At 38.2% G+C, this 22,157-nt stretch overlaps 1 protein-coding gene across 9 annotated transcripts in view; it reads right to left on the bottom strand.

Annotated features, from left to right (window-relative positions):
- PNPLA7 (patatin like phospholipase domain containing 7) overlaps positions 1-22,157 on the bottom strand; it is a 503,274-nt gene that overhangs the window by 244,252 nt on the left and 236,865 nt on the right. For 8 of the 9 annotated variants that reach the window (XM_053695647.1, XM_053695646.1, XM_053695651.1 and 5 more), the window contains 3 exons: positions 20,409-20,492; positions 15,562-15,662; positions 14,511-14,669 (listed from right to left, as the gene is read on the bottom strand). In XM_053695647.1, the coding sequence (XP_053551622.1) occupies positions 14,511-14,669; positions 15,562-15,662; positions 20,409-20,492 (344 nt within the window). The remainder of the gene's footprint in view (positions 1-14,510; positions 14,670-15,561; positions 15,663-20,408; positions 20,493-22,157) is intronic. The other variant, XM_053695653.1, reaches the window with a different exon arrangement.

The raw sequence follows: 22,157 nt of genomic DNA, 5'->3' as shown, positions 1-22,157 counted from the left end.
ATAATACAAAAATGTAATTCAGCTACTAGCCAAATATTGGCATTATTGTGCAGAATTCTGCGGTTACTGCATATACTGAGCCTAGCAAACAATGACCACATTACAAACGGAGCGAACAGATTAGATGCAAAGAAATCAAATCTGTTAGCGCTCCCGATACTGCTTTAACATTCCATCCATACAGCAAACATTTAAATACACAAATGTGATATCTTTCAGTAGCTTGAGAGACATTTTCAGAATATAAAAATATAAATTCAGGATTAGTTTTTACAAAATCTCACTACATCAGCAGTCAGTAACAATAAATATTCAAAGCCTCGCATAAAAAGGGATTTGCATTGGACATAAATTAAAATACTGCAGAAAACATCAATTTGAAAGTACTAAGGAACTAATATTTTCTTTATGTGCCTGTAAATTCTCTGACAACATTTAAATTAGAATGGGATACACGCTGAAAAGAGAACAAACAGACATGAGATAGCGAGTATATTTTGGGAATAATAAGCACTGCTAACTTACAGTGACAACGAAAACGCTCCGAAGGATCTATATGTAGGAGGGCCCTTCAGGGATAAATCAGAAGGGATGTGTTGTTTTAACATAATTATCAAGCAAAGGGATGTAATTACTCAAGACAATTGCAGTTTAGATCAGAGATCTGTTTTATGGTTCGTTTCTTAAAAGAAAAGAAGGCGATAAGTTATTTAAATAAAATCAAATCATAATTGATGCCTGTGTTCCAGGGAATCATTATTAAAGGGACAGGAAGGTCACAAATGAAATGAACATTGGTTTCCTTTTAGTTTGAAATATACTTCCATTGTCAAAAATGCTTCTAATAAAAGTTGTTACTGTTTTGGTGTGGCATACGCACATATCCTGTGAAGGCCTGTGCACCAGTATTCAAACGCCACAGCTTCTTAAAGGGATAGGAAAGTCAAAATTTAACTTGCACGATTCAGATAGACCATGTAATTTTAAGACACTTTTACATTCACTTCTATTTTCAAATGTGCTTCGTTCTCTTAGTATCCCTTGTTAAAAAATGAATACGCACATATCATACACTAGTGGGAGCTGCTAATTGGTGCCTGCACACATTTGTCTCGTGTGATTGGCTAAATAGATATGTTCAGTTTCCTGTCAGTAGTGCAATGCTGTCCCTTCAGCAATGGATAACAAGAGAATGAAGAAAATTTGATAATAGAATTAAATTGGAAAGTTGTTTAAAATTGTATGTTCTATCTGAATCATAAAAGAACATTTTGGGGTTTACTATACCTTTAAAGAGTCAGCAGTAGCTTGCACGACACAAATGACATCTTTAGAAGCAATACAAAGCACTATCAGCTCCCTGGGTGTTCGAATACTGGTGCACAATGCCCTCACTGGATATGTGTGTATGCCACAGAAAAACAGTAATACATTTTATTTAGAAGCATTTTTGCTAATGGAAATATACTGCAAAAATGCTGATATTTCAAAGGACCTGTGCACATTTCAGTTTTCACCTTTTTATCCTTTAAAGAGACACTAAAGTCAATATTAACAACATTTAACACAAGCAATCATATCCATAAATTCTGTTTCTAGCCAGAAATGTATCTAAACCATTTTAAATGTATCTAAAGTATTGGCATTCACTACCTCCTTAGGTAATGAGTTTCATAATTTTATTGCTCTTACAGTGAAAAAACGTTTACTTTGCTGAAGATTAAATCTCCTTTCTTCCAGCGACCTTTTGTCACAAACGATTTTCTTGGAATAAACAGAGCTTCCGCCATCTCTGTATAAGGGCCTTCAATTAAATAAACTGGCCAGCAAATCACACACATGGTGTTTACTGCTCGTATGGGTGGTAATAATTGGAGTGGAGGACTGAAAGAAGTTATTACAGTTGTATTTAATCAATCACCGGTTAAAAAAACAAAATTTATGCTTACCTGATACATTTATTTCTCTTGTGGTGTATCCAGTCCACGGATCATCCATTACTTGTGGGATATTCGCCTTCCCAACAGGAAGCTGCAAGAGGATCACCCACAGCAGAGCTGTCTATATAGCGCCTCCTCTAACTGCCACTACCAGTCATTCGACCGAAGACAAGCAAGAGAAAGGAGAAACCATAGGGTGCAGTGGTGACTGTAGTTTAAAAATAAAACACACCTGCCTTAAAATGACAGGGCGGGCCGTGGACTGGATACACCACAAGAGAAATAAATTTATCAGGTAAGCATAAATTTTTTTTTCTCTTGTAAGGTGTATCCAGTCCACGGATCATCCATTACTTGTGGGATACCAATACCAAAGCTATAGGACACGGATGAAGGGAGGGACAAGGCAGGTGCTTAAACGGAAGGCACCACTGCCTGCAAAACCTTTCTCCCTAAAATAGCCTCCGAAGAAGCAAAAGTATCAAATTTATAGAATTTTGAACAAGTATGAAGCGAAGACCAAGTCGCCGCCTTACAAATCTGTTCAACAGAAGCCTCATTCTTAAAAGCCCATGTGGAAGCTACCGCTCTAGTAGAATGAGCTGTAATCCTTTCAGGAGGCTGCTGGCCAGCAGTCTCATAAGCTAAGCGTATTATACTCCTTAGCCAAAAAGAAAGAGAAGTTGCCGAAGCCTTTTGGCCTCTCCTCTGTCCAGAGTAGACAACAAACAATGCAAATGTTTGACGAAAATCTTTAGTAGCTTGTAAATAAAACTTTAAAGCACGAACCACGTCAAGATTGTGTAAAAGACGTTCCTTCTTTGAAGAAGGATTAGGACACAGTGACGGTACAACAATCTCCTGATTGATATTTTTATTAGATACCACCTTAGGTAGAAAACCAGGTTTGGTACGTAACACTACCTTATCGGAATGAAAAATGAGATAAGGAGAATCACATTGTAAAGCAGATAACTCCGAAAATCTTCGAGCCGAGGAGATAGCTACTAAAAACAAAACTTTCCAAGATAAGAGCTTAATATCTATGGAATGCAAAGGTTCAAACGGAACCCCTTGAAGAACCTTAAGAACTAAATTTAAACTCCAAGGCGGAGCAACAGGTTTAAACACAAGCTTAATTCTGACTAAAGCCTGACAAAACGCCTGCACGTCTGGAACCTCAGCCAGACGTTTGTGCAAAAGAATAGACAGAGCAGAAATCTGTCCCTTTAAGGAACTTGCTGACAAACCCTTCTCCAATCCATCTTGGAGAAAAGATAATATCTTAGGAATCCTGACCTTACTCCATGAGTAACCCTTGGATTCACACCAATGAAGATATTTACACAATATCTTATGATAGATTTTCCTGGTGACAGGCTTTCGCGCCTGTATTAAGGTATCAATGACCGACTCGGAGAAACCACGCTTTGACTCCAAGCAGTCAGCCGCAGCGAAATTAGATTTGGATGGTTGAAAGGACCCTCAGAGGCAGAGTCCATGGTGGAAAGGATGACATGTCCACCAGATCTGCATACCAAGTCCTGCATGGCCACGCAGGTGCTATCAAAATCACTGATGCTCTCTCCTGCTTGACCTTGGCAATCAGACGAGGGAGCAGAGGAAACGGTGGAAACACATAAGCCAGGTTGAAGGACCAAGGCGCTGCTAGAGCATCTATCAGCGCTGCCTTGGGATCCCTGGACCTGGGTCCGTAACAAGGAAGCTTGACGTTCTGGCGAGACGCCATGAGATCCAGTTCTGGTTTGCCCCAATGTTGAATCAACTGTGCAAACACCTCCGGATGGAGCTTCCACTCCCCCGGATGAAAAGTCTGTCGACTTAGAAAATCCGCCTTCCAGTTCTCTACTCCTGGGATATGGATAGCTGATAGGTGGCAAGAGTGAATCTCTGCCCAACGAATTATCTTTGAAACCTCCAACATCGCTAGGGAACTCCTTGTTCCCCCTTGATGGTTGATGTAAGCTACAGTCGTGATGTTGTCCGACTGAAATCTGATGAACCTCACTGCCGCTAGCTGAAGCCAAGCCTGAAGAGCATTGAATATCGCTCTTAGTTCCAGAATGTTTATCGGAAGGAGAGCCTCCTCCTGAGTCCATGACCCCTGAGCCTTCAGAGAGTTCCAGACTGCCCCCCAGCCCAGAAGGCTGGCATCTGTTGTTACTATTGTCCAATCTGGCCTGCGGAAGGTCATACCTTTGGACAGATGGACTCGAGATAGCCACCAGAGAAGAGAATCCCTGGTCTCTTGATCCAGATTAAGTAGAGGGGACAAATCTGTGTAATCCCCATTCCACTGACTGAGCATGCAGAGTTGCAGCGGTCTGAGATGTAGGCGGGCAAACGGCACTATGTCCATTGCCGCTACCATTAAGCCGATTACTTCCATACACTGAGCCACCGAAAGGCGAGAAGTAGAATAAAGAACACGGCAGGAATTTAGAAGTTTTGACAACCTGGCCTCTGTCAGGTAAATCCTCATTTCTACAGAATCTATCAGAGTTCCCAGGAAGGAAACTCTTGTGAGAGGGGATAGAGAACTCTTTTCGTTCACTTTCCACCCATGAGACCTCAGGAATGCCAGAACAATGTCCGTATGGGACTTGGCAATTTGGAAATTCGACGCCTGTATCAGAATGTCGTCTAAGTAAGGGGCTACTGCTATGCCCCGCGGCCTTAGAACCGCCAGAAGTGACCCCAGAACCTTCGTAAAGATTCTTGGTGCCGTAGCTAACCCAAAGGGAAGAGCCACAAACTGGTAATGCCTGTCTAGGAAGGCGAACCTGAGAAACCGATGATGATCTTTGTGTATCGGAATGTGAAGATAAGCATCCTTTAAGTCCACGGTAGTCATGTATTGACCCTCCTGGATCATAGGTAGGATGGTTTGAATAGTCTCCATCTTGAAAGATGGGACCCTGAGAAATTTGTTTAGGATCTTGAGATCTAAGATTGGTCTGAAGGTTCCCTCTTTCTTGGGAACCACAAATAGATTTGAATAGAATCCTTGCCCCTGTTCCTCCTTTGGAACTGGGTGGATCACTCCCATAACTAGGAGGTCTTGAACACAATGTAAGAATGCCTCTCTCTTTATCTGGTCTGCAGATAATTGTGAAAGGTGAAATCTTCCTTTTGGGGAAGAAGCTTTGAAATCGAGAAGATATCCCTGGGACACTATTTCCAATGCCCAGGGATCCTGGACGTCTCTTGCCCAAGTCTGGGCGAAGAGAGAATGTCTGCCCCCTACTAGATCCGTTACCGGATCGGGGGCCAATCTTTCATGCTGTCATAGAGGCAGCAGCAGGCTTCTTGGCCTGTTTACCTTTGTTCCAAGCCTGGTTAGGTCTCCAGACCAACTTGGACTGGGCAAAATTTCCCTCTAGTTTTGTATTAGAGGAAGATGATGCCACGCTTGTCTTAAAGTTTCGAAGGGCACGAAAATTAGTTTGTTTGGTCCTTAATTTGTTAGGCCTATCCTGAGGAAGGGCATGACCTTTTCCTCCAGTAATATCAGAAATGATCTCCTTCAGTCCAGGCCCGAATAGGGTCTGCCCCTTGAAGGGAATATTGAGAAGCTTAGACTTTGAAGTAACGTCAGCTGACCAGGATTTAAGCCATAGCGCCCTACGCACCTGAATAGCAAAACCTGAGTTCTTAGCCGTTAGTTTAGTTAAATGAACAACGGCGTCAGAAACAAATGAATTGGCTAGCTTAAACGCTTTAAGCTTGTCAAGTATATCATCCAATGGAGTTTCTACCTGTAAGGCTTCTTCCAGAGACTCAAACCAGAAGGCCGCAGCAGCAGTGACTGGGGCAATGCATGCAAGAGGCTGGAGAATAAAACCTTGTTGAATAAACATTATCTTAAGGTAACCCTCTAACTTTTTATCCATTGGATCTAGGAAACCACAACTGTCCTCGACGGGGATAGTTGTACGCTTAGCTAGCGTAGAAACTGCTCCCTCCACCTTAGGGACCGTTTGCCATAAGTCCCGTGTAGCGGCATCTATTGGAAATATTTTCTTAAAAATAGGAGGGGGAGAGAACGGTATACCTGGTCTATCCCATTCCTTAGTAATAATTTCTGAAAACCTTTTAGGTATTGGAAAAACATCAGTGTAAACAGGCACTGCATAGTATTTATCCAATCTACACAATTTCTCTGGCACTATAATGGTGTCACAGTCATCCAGAGTAGCTAAAACCTCCCTGAGCAACACGCGGAGGTGTTCAAGCTTAAATTTAAATGTTGACATATCAGAATCAGGTTGAAGCATCTTCCCTGATTCAGAAAAATCACCCACAGAAATATTCACAGTGAGAGGGCCTAACAAAACTATCCCTAGGCAAAATCTAGCCAGCCATGTGGAAAAAACTGGGCCCCAATAAAGTTTTATCACCAATATGTATAAAAAAATGTTTAAACACTTCCAGCAAACGTTTTATTTTTCAGTAATGTGATAAAGTAATAAGAATATTACCTTTTACAGCAAGCATGATACTAGTCGTTATTAAATCACTGTAATCAGGCTTACCTTAAATAAATCTGGTATTAACAGCATTTTCTAGCATATTCATTTCTCTAGAAAAATTTAAACTGCACATACCTCATAGCAGGAGACCCTGCACGCCATTCCCCCAGCTGAAGTTACCTCTCTCTTCAGTTATGTGTGAGAACAGCAATGGATCTTAGTTACAACCTGCTAAGATCATCAAAAACCACAGGCAGACTCTTCTTCTACTTTCTGCTTGAGGCTAAAATAGTACAACTCCGGTACCATTTGAAAATAACAAACTTTTGATTGAAGATAAACTAAATAAAAACACCACATCTCTCTAGCTACTTCCTTTCTTGTCGAGAGCTGCAAGAGAATGACTGGTAGTGGCAGTTAGAGGAGGAGCTATATAGACAGCTCTGCTGTGGGTGATCCTCTTGCAGCTTCCTGTTGGGAAGGAGAATATCCCACAAGTAATGGATGATCCGTGGACTGGATACACCTTACAAGAGAAATAATAATTCTTGAGTGCATAGATACGATAACACAAGATGACTTCCATCTCTAAAGCTTCACATTTTTATTACAAGCATATTAAAGCACTTGAATTTTTTTATCAGGTTAAACATGGGGCTGGGGATTGTCAGATCAAATTATTACATTTTTCCACTTATCAGAAACATGAAACTGTGTTCACTCAATTCCATGGTGTATTTAACAATGAAATAACTGGACTGATCACTTCTTCTACGTATATTTTCCATTCTAATCAAGCCTATAAGGCTTCATAATTAATTACACACTGCCATGCTAATATGAGATAGAAATAAAACGAGGAGTGGGTTTGATCCAGTTTGATTTCTGATACAGATCTCCAAATTTGGGCTAGTTTGCAAGTGGAGCGCAAATTAGTATCCAATCAACTTTTTTTTTTTATCATCGCTCGCCCAGTTGCGCATGTATTACAGGTCGTAAGTAAAACTACTGCGTTCCCGCGGTCGCAACCTCGCAAAGAAAAAAAGACAGTTAACCAGAGCTATGAAGTCGCGGTAATCATTCTAGCGTAAATCGCAATTGCACTCACGCATTTACATTTACTTTTAAATAATAGGGGCCGAATATAACTTGCACGCAGTCACAAAACCAGATATCCCACGTGCAAACAAACGATAACGCCACTTGTAATCTAGCACTATATGCTCTGGAATGATCTGTAGAACCAGCATAGAACCGCAGTTTGATGAACAGGTGAGAAGTGGGTCAATATTTGGCCACATACATTAAAAAGCTGAACTTTCTGCCATACAAACTACCCAATTAAAAAATCCTCTGAAAAGCCAATTGTATGTCATACTTGCAACAAGTAATTGCCTATATCTCAGGAAATGTTTCTATTTTTAATCTAAGAATTTGGGGTTTGCTCTGGAAGAGTAATAGAAAGCACTATAAAGTTGCAGAAAAGTCAGTATTGGTGAGGCAACCTGCATTTGTATATGTGACATCGAATGACCCTGGATTTAATGTTAAAATATAGAACTTATAGGGACAGCCCAGTCGGAATTAAAGTTTCATAATTCAGATAGAGAATGCAATTTGAAACAACTTTCCAAATTTACTTTTATCAATAAATTTGCTTTGTTCTCTTGTTTTTTTTTTTTTACTTCAAAGTTAAATCTAGGTAGCCTCATATGCTAATCTCTAAGCCCTTGAAGGCTGCTTCTTATCTGAATGTATTTGACAGTTTTCACAGCTAGAGGGTGTTAATTCACGTGTGCCATATAGATAAACATTGTGCTCACGCCCGTGGAATTACCTAGGAGTCAGCACCGATTGGTTAAAATGCAAGTCTGTCAAAAGAACTAAAATAAGGCGGCAGTCTGCAGAGGCTTAGATACAAGGTAATCACAGAGGTAAAAAAGTATATTAATATAACAGTATTGGTTATGCAAAACTGAGTAATGGGTAAAAAAGGGATTATCTATCTTTTTAAACAATACAAATTCTGGAGTAGACTGCCCCTTTAACATTAAAATATTTAGATATCAAGACCGATTGTGCTTGTGGATTATCAAAGGTTGTAACGTAATTCAAGTGGGATCAATATCCTAATGTACTATTCAAAGCCATGCAGACCAATTTGATTCAGTGTGCGGCGTATGGTCTGAGCACTGACAGGCTGACCCTCCACCCCTTCAACCTCTGCAGAAATGCTGGCAGCACTCATACGTCTATTTCCAAAAGACAACCTCTGGATATGACGCTGAGCATGTGCACTCAACTTCTTTGGTCGATCATGGAGAGGCCTGTTCTGAGTGGAACCTGTCCTGTGAAACCGCTGTATGGTCTTGCCCACCGTGCTGCAGCTCAGTTTCAGGGTCTTAACAATCTTCTTATAGCCTAGGCCATCTTTATGTAGAGCAACAATTCTTTTTTTCAGATCCTCAGAGTTCTTTGCCATGAGGTGCCATGTTGAACTTTCAGTGACCAGTATGAGAGAGTGTGAGAGCGATAACACCAAATTTAACACACCTGCTCCCCATTCACATCTGAGACTGTGTAACACTAACGAGTCACATGACACCGGGGAGGGAAAATGACTAATTGGGCCCAATTTGGACATTTCCACTTAGGGGTGTACTCACTTTTGTTGCCAACAGTTTAGACATTAATGGCTGTGTGTTGAGTTATTTTGAGGGGACAGCAAATTTACACTGTTATACAAGCTGTACACTCACGTCTTTACATTGTAGCAAAGTGTCATTTCTTCAGTGTTGTTACATGAAAAGATATAATAAAATATTTACAAAAATGTGAGGGGTATACTCGCTTTTGTGAGATACTATATATATAGATAGATAGATAGATAGATAGATAGATATTTCTAGATTGTAAATTCCCACGGGAATAGGGCCCTCAATTCCCCCTGTATTTGTCTGTAAAATTGTTTCTCTTATTGTATTGTTTCTCCGTTGTACTTTTATCCTTGTACCCATGGACAGCGCTGCAGAATCTGTTGGCGCTTTATAAATAAAGAATAATAAATAAATAATATATTTCAAGAATTACTTGGTGTCAGAAAAAAAGGGTAGCGCAGAGTATCATTCTTTTTTGGATGTCTGTCTATAAGCTTCCATTTTACTAGAAAAGCAAAAATAACCCATAAAGGAAAATACTCATTGTTTATTTCTGAGTCTAAAGACTGATTTTATGTCCATATCTTCATAGAATAAGCAAAACGATCAATTGTTGCTTTTCATCTTCGATGAGAGTACGCAGCATGCTCAGTTCAATAAAGAAAATTGGTTTCGCAAGAATTACTTTAAATGCATCCCAGAATGAAAAAGAACATTAATCACAGGCCAGTTCTTACAGGAAACTCAACAAATAAACCAAAACATAATCAATGTGGTGTTAGAAAGCATGCTGGTCTTTATTTTTTTCCACGGAATAAAATTATACAAATGCCTGTAATATTCTTTTTATGTTCATAAAGAGGACACTGCTTTTATGCGTACATTAGGCGTCTATGCACACTGTAATAAAAACGTACATATAGATGGTAATTGTTACATCTTTTGCCGACGCTATATGATGTGTCGTATTTCATCAACTATGCCCAGCAGATGACCAGGCCAAATAACAAGTGGAGCACAAATATGCAAGCAGTACAGAGGGTTGATATCGCTGGAGCGCAATCCATATCTCATCGCATTTTTACCCTAGTATTACAAGTCCATGGTTAATATATATTGTGTGTATGGCAGTATAATGTACGCAACAATATTCATGTTGGAGGATGCAGGTATGTTATTTCACTAGCGTTCTCATAGATTATAAGCACTTGGAAACGGGCTGTAGTGACCGTGTTTGGACTTAGCGTGCATGGAGGTACCTCACCTATAAAAAACCCATTCACAAAAGCGCAATCTTGTTTGAAGATCTCCTAGGCAGATACAATGTAGAAAGGAAGCGGAGCGGGTTGACCATTAACAGTTTCAGTAACGTTAAATTACAATATAAGAAGATATTATAAGTCTTTTTTTCAGATCCTCAGAGATCCTCATAGAAACCCTTGGTTGTCATCTTGTTTTCAGATCAGCCCAAAATGAAAACGGTGCAAATTTAAAAGTGACCATAGAGCGATAGAAAAATGGCGCTCAGTCCCTCACACTGCTATGCAGATGCTACTATACACTTGATAAACAAGGTACAATGATTAAAGGTTACCCAACTGCGTTGCTGGAGAGGGTGCTGGGCAGAGGTACCCTGTTCCATATGTGGTGGACTTGCCCCATTGTGAACCAATATTGGTCAGATATAAAAAAAAAGGAGGTTGAACAAGCTTTTAACATCACCCTTCCCATAAACCCTCAGATTTTCCTCTTTAACAAATTCCTGTCAACAAAATGCCAACTGAGCTCAACTTTATTATCAATAATGATTAACACTGCCAAACGTTTACTTCCTTATCATTGGAAGAAAATCCATTGACCCAACTCACGTTTTTGGAGTTTTTTTTCTTTCTCTCCAACTAGAAAAATATCACTTTACTAGAAATGAACGAATAGATGACTATTGTCCATATGCCTGCTATAGGAAGAATATTTTGCAACATTGATTTAATGAGCTAGCCTTACTCACACATAAACATAGAGATACACATTTCAAGGAGACTTATGGGGTCCCTCCGACGCTAGAGGTCCACGCTTACTCACTAATAGGTAATACCCTAGAGTTCTTTTTTATTTTTTCTGATAATATTCGCTTTCTGTGTAATGATATTCTTTCTTAGTACTGATTTTGACCTATTATGTATCTGTATTAAGCTGTCTTTTCTGCACATTTTTGTGATTTAAAATTTTACATTGCGAACTAAAGATATCAAATAGCGCTATATAAACAAGGTGGAGCTCCAATAGCACATTTGCTGTTCTGTGAACGGCGCAAGAGTGTTTGGGTTTGGTCTGAAGGAGGCAACCCTATTCCAGACTTACTGCGTGGGAATATTTGCTGGCTACCTTAGGGCCCTGGTCATTTCTTTTTCACCCCAATTTTTTTCCGGATTACCAGCCAATCGGATACAGATTGAATTGTGCGGCTTTCAAGCGTGCTCTTGTTTCCTTTGCTCTGTCTGGCTTTTCAGAGCACTCATCCGGCGCATTGTGTATTTTTCTTTGTTTTTGCCCTGCCTGTCCGAGGCGCCCACTGGCTCCCGCTCTACTATTGGAAAAGAGCAACCAGCAAAGACCGCTCACATGGAAGGATAAGTGGGCGGGCAGGATTATGGTTATGGGCTGAAACAATAGCCCTTTTAAACATTCCCTTGAAAGGAACGGCTTAAGAGGCAGGGACGGCTAATGAAGTTACAATGAGTCAGATCATAACAAGGGGAAAAAAATATATATGTTTTTAATTTATATTGCGCATGATATATACTCATATTAAAGGGACAGTCTAGTCAAAATTAAAGTTTTCATGATAAAGATAGGGCATGTAACTTTAAATAACATTCCAATTCACGTTTATCATCAAATTTGCTTTGTTCTCTTGGTATTCTTAGTTGAAAGCTAAACCTAGGTAGGCCATATGCTAATTTCTAAGCCGTTCAAGGGCTGCTAATTTCTAAGCCCTGCTAATTTCTAAGCCCTTATCTGAATGCGTTTTGACAGTTTTTCACAGCTAGAGGGTGTTAGTTCATGTGTGCCTTATAGATAACATTGTGCTCACTCCCGTGGAGTTATTTATGAGAAGGCACTGACTGGCTAAAATGAAAGTCTGTCAAAAGAACTGAGATAAGGGGGCAATCTGCAGAGGCTTAGATACAAGATAATCACAGAGGTAAAAAGTGTATTAATATAACAGTGTTGGTTATGCAAAACTGGGGAATAGGTAATAAAGTGATTAGCTATCTTTTTAAATAATAAAAATTCTGGTGTAGACTGTTCCTTTAAAGAAGTTATTAGTTACAAGCAAACTAGGTATATTTACTGATCCTTTAATAAACAATAATTATAAATTAAAAAAACACTGCAAACCTAGTAATGTTAACTAGAAAACCAATAAATTTAATCTATCCTTATATCTGAAACCGAAGACACACCAGACAGTGAGATAGCCAGATTGCTGTTTTGCTGTACATTTTCTCTGATTATATGCCACTAGAATATGCATATATATAACTACATGGCTGATTGAGAAAATCTTTAAATTGCTAAGAAGAAAGAATGCCCTTCCATATAATTTCAAGGTTGCAGCAATCCTTTCTATTGCCAAATTCTTAATGGTGCAATCATTTTTACAGAAATGTAGCCTAAAAGATTTGTAATAAAATTAATATGGTTCATTTGACAGAGGGGGGGGGGGGGGGTCTAACTATAAATGGATATTCAAAAAATCAAAGCGAAAATATAGGGCTCTATAAACATATTTTTAATTTGACCTTTGAAAAAAAGCCAAGAAAAAAAATAATTTTTGGTATTAAACACAATCACAGTTCTGTTAAGGAAAGATAACTAACTAGATAGATGATAGATAGATAGATAGATAGATGATAGACAGATAGATGATAGATAGATAGATAGATAGATAGATAGATAGATAGATAGATAGATAGATGGATAGATGATAGACAGATGATAGATAGCATAGATAGATTAGACAGACAGCAGATAGTTATAGAGGGATAGATAGATAGATAGATTAGATAGACAGCAGATAGATATAGAGGGATAGATAAATTAGATAGATTACATAGATAGATTAGATAAATAGACAGCAGATAGATATATAGAGACAGATAGATATATAGACATATAAATGGTAGATAGAATAGATAGATTAGATAAATAGATATATAGATAGATAGATAGATAGATAGATCATAGAAAAAATAGATATAAACAACTTCTGAAATGTTATAAAACAGTTCTCATTTCGAAGACAGCGGAATTCTAAAATAGTAAAAAAAAACTCAAATCCACCATAGATGTTTTAATAAGCATCGTAAAAAAAAACAATTAAATGTACAATAATGCTTTATTTTCCCTTTTTCATGTAATTTACCTCTGCAGACTGTGCTTTTTCTATTTACTTTCACCCCCAAGAGGTTGGAGTTCAACCTGGATAATTGGGCAACACTTTATCTAACCCTACTACATGCTACACAGTGACTGCTTAGATAAGTGCACAAACAAAAAAAATATATGGCCTCTGATTGATTATAACAAAGAAGACCAGAAAAGCATATGCATGAGTATGTTATGGGTGTGTCCATGCAAATTGTGTTAAAAATTGTCAAATTAAAACGCTTTTAAAAAATTCTAAAATGCAGTGCTTTATTCTAACTACATACTATGCATATAAATAGTTAACTGTCCCTTTAAAACAGACAATTTCAAACTTGGCCCTCCAGAGGTTTTGGAAAGGAAATACATTTCCCATGATGCTCAGCCAGCTGATATGCTGGCTGAGCAAAGTGAGCACCATGGGAAATGTAGATCCAAAATCTCTGGAGGGCCATGGTTGAGGGTCTCTGCTTTAAAAGGTACCAATGTTAAGAAAGCAGCCATAATGTATGTTCATTGTCTTTTGTATTATATAACATTAACCATTTATTGTCTTTTCAGCTTTTTCATTGCCAGCATCTTATTATTAGCAAAAAATAAATTAAGACAATGTCTCCATCTGCTGGTAGTATTAAGGATTTTCTCAAAGAGAACACCAGAACAGCTACCAAATTGCACATATACAAAATATTAAAGGGACATTAAACCTAAAATAATACTATCATGCAGTGCCGTCTTATCAATTAGACAAAGTAGGCACAGTACCTAGAGCCAATGGCACAATATCTCGATTCACTTGTAGTTGGCAAACACACAGCGGGCACATCCAGGAGATATACTCACAAAAGTAGCGCACTAAAACAGTGCTAGTAAAAATTGTCAAATGAAAATGTTAACATCTTCTAGGTACTTTGAATTTGAACAATGTTATTACGCATTTTATTGTGTTTGTAGACTGTTCTTTTCCAAAGGAACAAAAATCAGCTCACCTGAAGCTTCATTAATGTGGAAAGATCTTTCTTTGCCGCTTCAAACATGGCATTGAGGTGCCTATTGACGCTAAATTCCGGTATCATTAGATCCTCTTCCTTATAGTGATAAACTGCAGATGGGGTCTCTGTGACAGTCACCGATTTTTTAAGAATAGACTTAACAAAACAAAAAAAGCGGAGAAACGTTATTAAATTTCAGAGAAAAACCTGCCTAAAATACCAGATAATTTTTAGAATTTCTTCTATATCTCCATTTAAACAGAAATACAGCCTTGTTTTTTTGTTTTAGTTACCTATCAAAACTTATTTTATTTTTTTTTAATAGAAAACCCAAGGTTCTCCACCAAATGCGATCATATAAAAAAATGGTTCACTTTTTCACAAACTTTGGGTTTCTCACAAATTATTTACATGCTGCTTGTGCAATCATGGCACAAATGGTTATAAAAGCTTCACTGGGATCCATTGTGTTCAGAAATAGCAGACATTATGGCTTTGCTATTGTTTTTTTGGTAATTCGAATACCATTAATTGCAGCTGCGCACCACACTTCTAAAATTCCCAGCAGTGAAGTGGTTAATTAGTTAGCTGGTAAGGGTAATAGTGTTGTAATGTAGGGATTACCCTCCCACCTGACACCTCCCTGACCCTTCCCAAAAAGCTCTCTCTCCCTCCACCCGCACTCTCACCACCATATTTGGTACTGGCAGGCAGTTTTCCATTATGAAGTTTTAGGGCTTTTTTTTTTATTATTAATTCATTTTTATTTAGGTTTTAATTTTCTGCAGTGTATAATCCCCCCCTTACCCTCCCACCCCCCTGACTGTCCCAAACAGCTCTTTAAAATTCCCCCTCCCAATAAGCCCTGCCATCTTAGGTACTGGCAGCTGTCTGCCAGTACCCAGTTTATATACATTTCTTTTCCCCCCTGAAGCGATCATATTTTAGGGCCCCCTGTCCCCTTTAAACAATTAAATAATACAAACGTGTAGTCTGTCTATTTATGCGCAGTGACAGATCCCTATTTTTCCCTATGGCACTTGCTTACCTTGTTCAGCACTGGGCTCGCAGGAAGATCATCTGGCGTAAGGCTGACACGGGCTCGCTCGTAAGCCATATCCATGTCAGATTTTGCTGCTTTAGGGCTGCCTAAAAGCAAGAAATTGTGAATCATTAGATAATACAGAAGACATATTCAGTGGCACAAAACAGCCCATATTCCAGAAGAATAGATTCCTGTGCTGAAGGACGACATAATAAACAAATTCCTATTGGTCAACATTTTGTAGGTTGAGAAGCCATGCTGTCCTGAAATGTATGAAATAATTTTCAGCATCATTCAGGTAATTTGGATCTAAGCATCAAAGGGCTGTCATCCCCTTGAGTCTAGACCAGGGGTCAGCAACCTTGGCTCTCCAGATGTTTTAGAACTACATTTCCCATGATGCTTGTCTTTAAGCTGCCTAAGCATCATGGGAAATGTAGTTCTAAAACATCTGGACCCCTGCCCTAGACAAAAATATTGTTGGGAGAGGGTTTTCTTGGATCTCATACCTGTGTATTATAATTATAAAAACTGTATACTTATGCTCTCTCTCCATATGGTAATAATTTATTTTTGAAAGTGCCGAAATCACAATATTACTGATAGCTCCTTCTCAAAACCAGTGGTAATAGATATGACGGATGTGTATAAGAAATGATGCAAACAGAAGGGGCGCCACAATTTGGCATTAAAGGGACATGAGACCCAAAACATTTTCTTTTATGATTCAGATAGAGCATACCATTTTAAACAGCTTTCTAATTTATCACTATCATTAAATTTCGCTCAATTTTCTTGTTATCCTTTGTTGAAGTAGCATCATTGCACTACTGGGAGCTTGCTGAACATGCAGTGAGCCACAAATGAGTATTTACTAGCAGCCACTATTTAGCAGCTAGCTCCCAGTAGTGCATCACTGCTTCTGAGCATACCTAGGTATGCTTTTCAACAAAGTGTAATATGAGAACAAAGCAAATAAGATAAAAGAAGTCAATTAGAAAGTTACTACCGGAATCATTTAAGAAAAATGTTTATGTGAAAGGGACATTATAGTCGTTTTCAAGAACAGCATGGTTCCAATGTACATAGCAATCATATTTTTTTATCAATATACACCAATTAAATGTTTTTATGCTTTTGGAGATATTTACTAAAGAAATATTGATTGATTCAACTGCCCAGAAAAAGAAGCGACTGAACCTCCAATTAATCACTGAATCGGACGACCGACATATATGTCGGAGCTTGCCCACTTCAGTGATTATGCGTCTCCTCTCCCTATCGTGTAACAGGCGCAGGCTGCAGTGTTAGAGAAACAAGCAACTCTGATCCCGCCCCTCTGCGCGCATGCATAATTGATTGCACTGGTAATGGTTGCTATAGCAATCTATAAAGCGTCCTTAGACTTCAGAAGCAAATTAATTAAATGCGCTTTTGGACAGAAGCTTGCCTGCTAGTGATTTATATATCTGGAGTTATTGTATCCTTATCCTTCTGTGAGTGCATGCACGCTCCCGCCCATGTCATATCAACAAGTTTAAGCGGATTGGACATATAGAACGGAAAAAAAACGCCCATTTATGGGGCGTTGAGAAATAACTCGGCATGGGACTTTTTTAACTTAAAACATGTACGTTTTTTAGAATTTCAAACACTCTTTTTTTAAAAAACAACAACATGCGGTTGTGTTTTATATAGGGTAGGGATAATATTGACATATAGAATTAATACGTTTATTATGGACCTTTAACTTCATTTTAACTTCTAGAATGAGTCCAATACTAAGAAAACAAGTATAATTGATTAATAGTGCTAATTATCAGTACTTCTCCCAAACAACCCAGTGCAATTGTAAAATAATGATCAAAAAACAGACTGCCTATACTAATTGTTGAAAATAAAACAAGGGTGACTTTTTTAATAACTAAATACTCATTGCACACGTGTAATAGGACCAAACAACAAATAACAGTAAATGCTGAATTGCAACTAAATTGAATCTATATAAGTAAAAAAAGCAATTCTTTAAAATGTGAGATATGTTTAACATACATAGATTCAATATTGTTGCAACTCAGCAGGGTTTTAAAGGGATACTGAACCCAAATGTTTTCCTTTATGATTCGGATAGATCATGCAATTTGAAGCAACTTTCTAATATCCTATTATCAATTTTGTTTTGTTCTCTTGGTATCTTTATTTGAAAAAGCAGGAATGATAGCTTAGGAACCGGGCAATTTTTGGTTCAGAACCTTGGAGAGCACTTGCTGATTGGTGGCTACATTTAGATGACTGTGATGGCCACTGTAGAATCTTCCAGGACTTCTTCTGCAACCAAGCCTTGGTGGAATTTGAGGTATGCTTGGGATCTTTGTCTTGTTGGAAGGTCCAATGCTTCAGGTTCCTCACAGACGGCATGAGGTTTCCCCTAGGATTTCCTGATACTTCAATGAATCCATCTTGCCTTCCATACGTTGAAGGTTTCCAGTGGCAGAGGTTGCAAAGCAGCCCCAGAGCATCACCGAGCCACCGCCATGCTTAACTGTAGGCAGAGTGTTCTTTTCAACGTATGCTTCATTCTTCTTCCTCCAGACACACCGCTGACCCATCGGGCCGAAAAGTTCCAGTTTTGTTTCATCGCTCCATAGAACAGAATCCCAAAACTTCTGTGGCTTATTTATATGATTTTGAGCATATTGGAGCCAACTTCTTTTTGTGCTTTTGGGTCAGTAGTAGTGTACGTCTTGTGTTTAGTACACGCCTGTGAAAACTGAAACCTCAGTTCCTGTTGCTACCCAGTCTTGCTGCAGGTCTTTTGCAGACATTCGATGGTTTTCATAACCTGCCTTGGTTGCAGATGTTGATAGCTTCCTTTTACTGCCTGTCAAGGTAGTGTACACACTGTTCCTTTAACTTTGAACTTGCGAACTATACCTCCAACTGTGTCTTTATGAATATTCAGTTCCTTCGCTATCTTTCTGTATCCTGTTTCTTGTTTGTGAAGGACGATGATCTCTTCTCTTAACTTCGTGGACCATTCTTTTGACTTAGCCATATTTCTAACATGCAGTCAAACGTAACACTCAACAAACCCCCAACCAGTTCAGGTATTTCCTGTGTTCTAGATCAAGCAAACCTGGTGTAACTCATGAAGCCCTTGATTTGTTGCATCAGGTGTGCTTGAGACAACTCCTGTTTTGCAGATTTGTGCTGTTGTGAGGGATTCTATTCAGGGGGTTGAATCATTTTTAGACTGCAGAATTCATTAAAAGTTGCATTATCAGTTGAATTTGGGGAAACCATTTGAAGCATTCGTTGTGTTGAGCTATTTCAATTGCTTTTGTTTGGGTTGTTCATTGTCAACAGCTGAACGTCTGTAATATTTGAGAATAAAGCTTATTTGCAATGGGGGTTGAATAATTTTGATCACAACTGTATATGTATTTGAATATATACATATATATTTATATGTGCTAATATGTGTATATTAACATAAATATAAATATGTATTTACACATATATTTACAGGGAACACACAGTCCCCATAGACTGCTATGTAAAGGCACTTTTCATCCGCCAACTTTAGCAGCCAAAAACTGCTTAGGGCAGTGTTTTTTTAAAAAAAGAAGCATTAAAAAAAAAAGGGACATCACACATTTTTGAGGGGCTATTGGGGGACATTTAAAAAAACGTTGAGTGCTAATGGCTACCGCAAATTTGCAGTAGCAATAACCAGCCACTTGTAATGGCTGGTTATTTATCACACGCTCATAAACAGGCAAGGTTGCAGTTTGTGGGTGCGCAATAAATTAGCACTCCACTTATGATCGAGCACAAAATGTTTATGAAGCACAATAAAACGAAATTGAAGTATGTATTTATTATTTAAGTTGCTTGGTTTTGCTATAAAATATGTGAAGATTGAGCTGGCACCACTCCATCCAGAGAAGCTGGATTTCCTCCACCATACAATGGTATGGTGACATTTTAACTATCACTGCAACATGCTACACTACCTTACATGTCTCTGGCTACAGAAAAAAGGACCATGAACATGAATTCCACAAGAGTTTTCAATGGGTTGTCTCCCTTAGCTGTTCTTGAATTTAAAAACCTGTATCTAAGCCTCTGCAGACTGCTCCCTTATTTAAAGGGACAATCAGGTCAGATTAAACTCTCATGATTCAGATACAGCATGTAATTTTAAACAACTTTCCAATTTACTTCCATTAAAAAAAGTGTGCACAGTCTTTTATATTTACACTTTTTGAGTCACCAGCTCCTACTGAGCATGTGCAAGAATTTACAGACTATACGTATATGCATTTGTGATTGGCTGATTGCTATCACATGGTACAGAGGGAGTGGAAATATACATAACTTTGAAATTTGTTAGACAAAAATCTACTACTCATTTGAAATTCAGAGTAAATGCTATTGCATTGTCTTGTTAGCTTGCATTTGTTGATTATGCAAATCTACTGTGTTTACTCGTCCTTTAAGTTCTTTTAAAAGACTTTTATTTTAGCCAATCAGTGCTGACTCAAAAATAACTCCACGGGAGTGAATACAATGTTATCTATATAGCACACATGAATTAGCACTGTCTAGCTTTGAAAAATTGTCAAAATGTACTGAGATTAGAGACTGCCTTCAAAGTCTTAGAAATTCGCATATGAGCCTATATAGGCTTAGCTTTCAACAAAGAATACCACGAGAACAAAGCAAATTAAATGCTAAAAGTATATTGCAAAGTTGTTTGTTTGTTCTAAATCACGAACGTTTAATTTTGACTAGACTGTCTCTTGAAGTGTTATTAAATATTTTCCATATAGATCTTTTTTTTTTACCTGGAATCTCAACCAAGCTAGAGGAAGATCTGCTCCTTCTATGGCCATTGCTAGAACCATCAGCAGCTGTAACCTTTGAAGGGTCTGAAATTGACAGAATTTTTTTTTATAGGTTAATAACCAGCACAGATGGATGAATATAAAGAAACAGAAGATACAAACTTATGATGTCATATTGTTCCTCTTCATTGTTTCATTGACTGCTATCATTTTTGTTTACATTTTCAACTATATATTAAAAAAATATGTAATTATTGCTGGTTTCCGCTTTTTACAACTTTACTACTTGTAAACTGTTTTCCATCGAGTAATGCCCCGGACTAGTTACTGAAGTAGATATAGCTAGCCACTATTCTTTTTTGGGGCAAAAACTGCATTGTTTTGCAGTCTTTTATCTGATCATCTTAGCTGAGGCAAATTAGGGACGGATATGTGACAGGGTTAGGCTTGTGAAGCCTGTCAAGTCCTCAATATTGGAAAATTTCATTTTAATACATAATACCTATAAGTTGAAGCACTTGGTGGTGAAGAAGTATAGCTGTAAAAAGCGGACTAGAAAATATCACCTGAACATCTCTATGTAAAAAGTAGGAAATTTTACCTCAAAATATATGACTCGTTATACTAGCTGCAGAGTGTAAAATGTATGAGTAATTGTGCCTTTATGTTTATGAGATAGCTGGATTTGCTTTTTGAAACCAAAGCCCATCAAAACAGGCTCGGCTTGCTGACAGATCAAAGCTTGTTATCCTCAAATGCTTCCCTTTTTTATCTCTGTCTCTATACAAATAGAGACAGAGATTAAACAAGGGAAGCATTTGAGTGATAAGATAACGAGATCTGATCTGTCAGCAAGCCAAACCTTTTCTGATGGGCTGTGGTTTCAAAGAGCTAATCCAGCTATCTCATAAACATCAAGGCGCAATTTGTCATACATTTCACACTCTGCAGCTGGTAACTGGGAACACATTAAGGGGGAAACAATTTAAGAGTACACTGTCCCTTTAATTGCCAGTTTATACAGCTTTATTCCTTACAAGATTACAAATAAGTTCTATTAGCCTTGCACGCTATCTGTATGCGAGGATCACTGCCTGCAGCAGGAGGTGGCAAAGTAATGGAAATATATTATACACAAAGAGACTGTAAATACAAGACTCCCGGGAGCAGTAAGAATTTTTAAATCACCAATATTATTTGCTTTTAGTTCCTGGCTCTAAATCCCACTACGGAGCTGCCACAAATAGCATTATTTAAAATAGATTGCTTATTTGCTAGAGTAAAGAGCAACAGCAATTTAAATTTTCGGATTACAGTTTTGTGTATTTAAAGGATAATTTAAATATACATTAATATCAAAAGGGACTGTTGTTTGAGTGTTTAAAAGGGACAGTCTACACCTTAGCCCTCTTAAAGTCTTACTTTAGATAAGCTGCAAAAAGCTCCCTGCATCCTTTTCTATATCATGTATTGTTTCTTGTCACTTTGAAATGACTGCCAAGCTCCGCCCACTGATGACATCATGATCTGGGCTGCATCTATGCTCTCTGCTAAATAGAATTGACAGTCTGTTCAATCCAATTAGTGAGTCTTTGTAACTAATGAAGCCTTTAATGCAGCCCAGATCATTATGTCATCAGTGGGCGGAGCTTGGCAGTCATTTCAAAGTGACAAGAAACAATAGTCATTTTAAAATAACCTTTTTACTGTTACTGCTGAATGATATAGAAATGTAGAGCAAGGGGTGAA

Source organism: Bombina bombina, chromosome 12 (assembly GCF_027579735.1).
Source record: "Bombina bombina isolate aBomBom1 chromosome 12, aBomBom1.pri, whole genome shotgun sequence".
Classification (NCBI taxonomy): Eukaryota; Metazoa; Chordata; class Amphibia; order Anura; family Bombinatoridae; genus Bombina; species Bombina bombina.
This window is presented reverse-complemented; position numbering and strand designations above follow the sequence as displayed.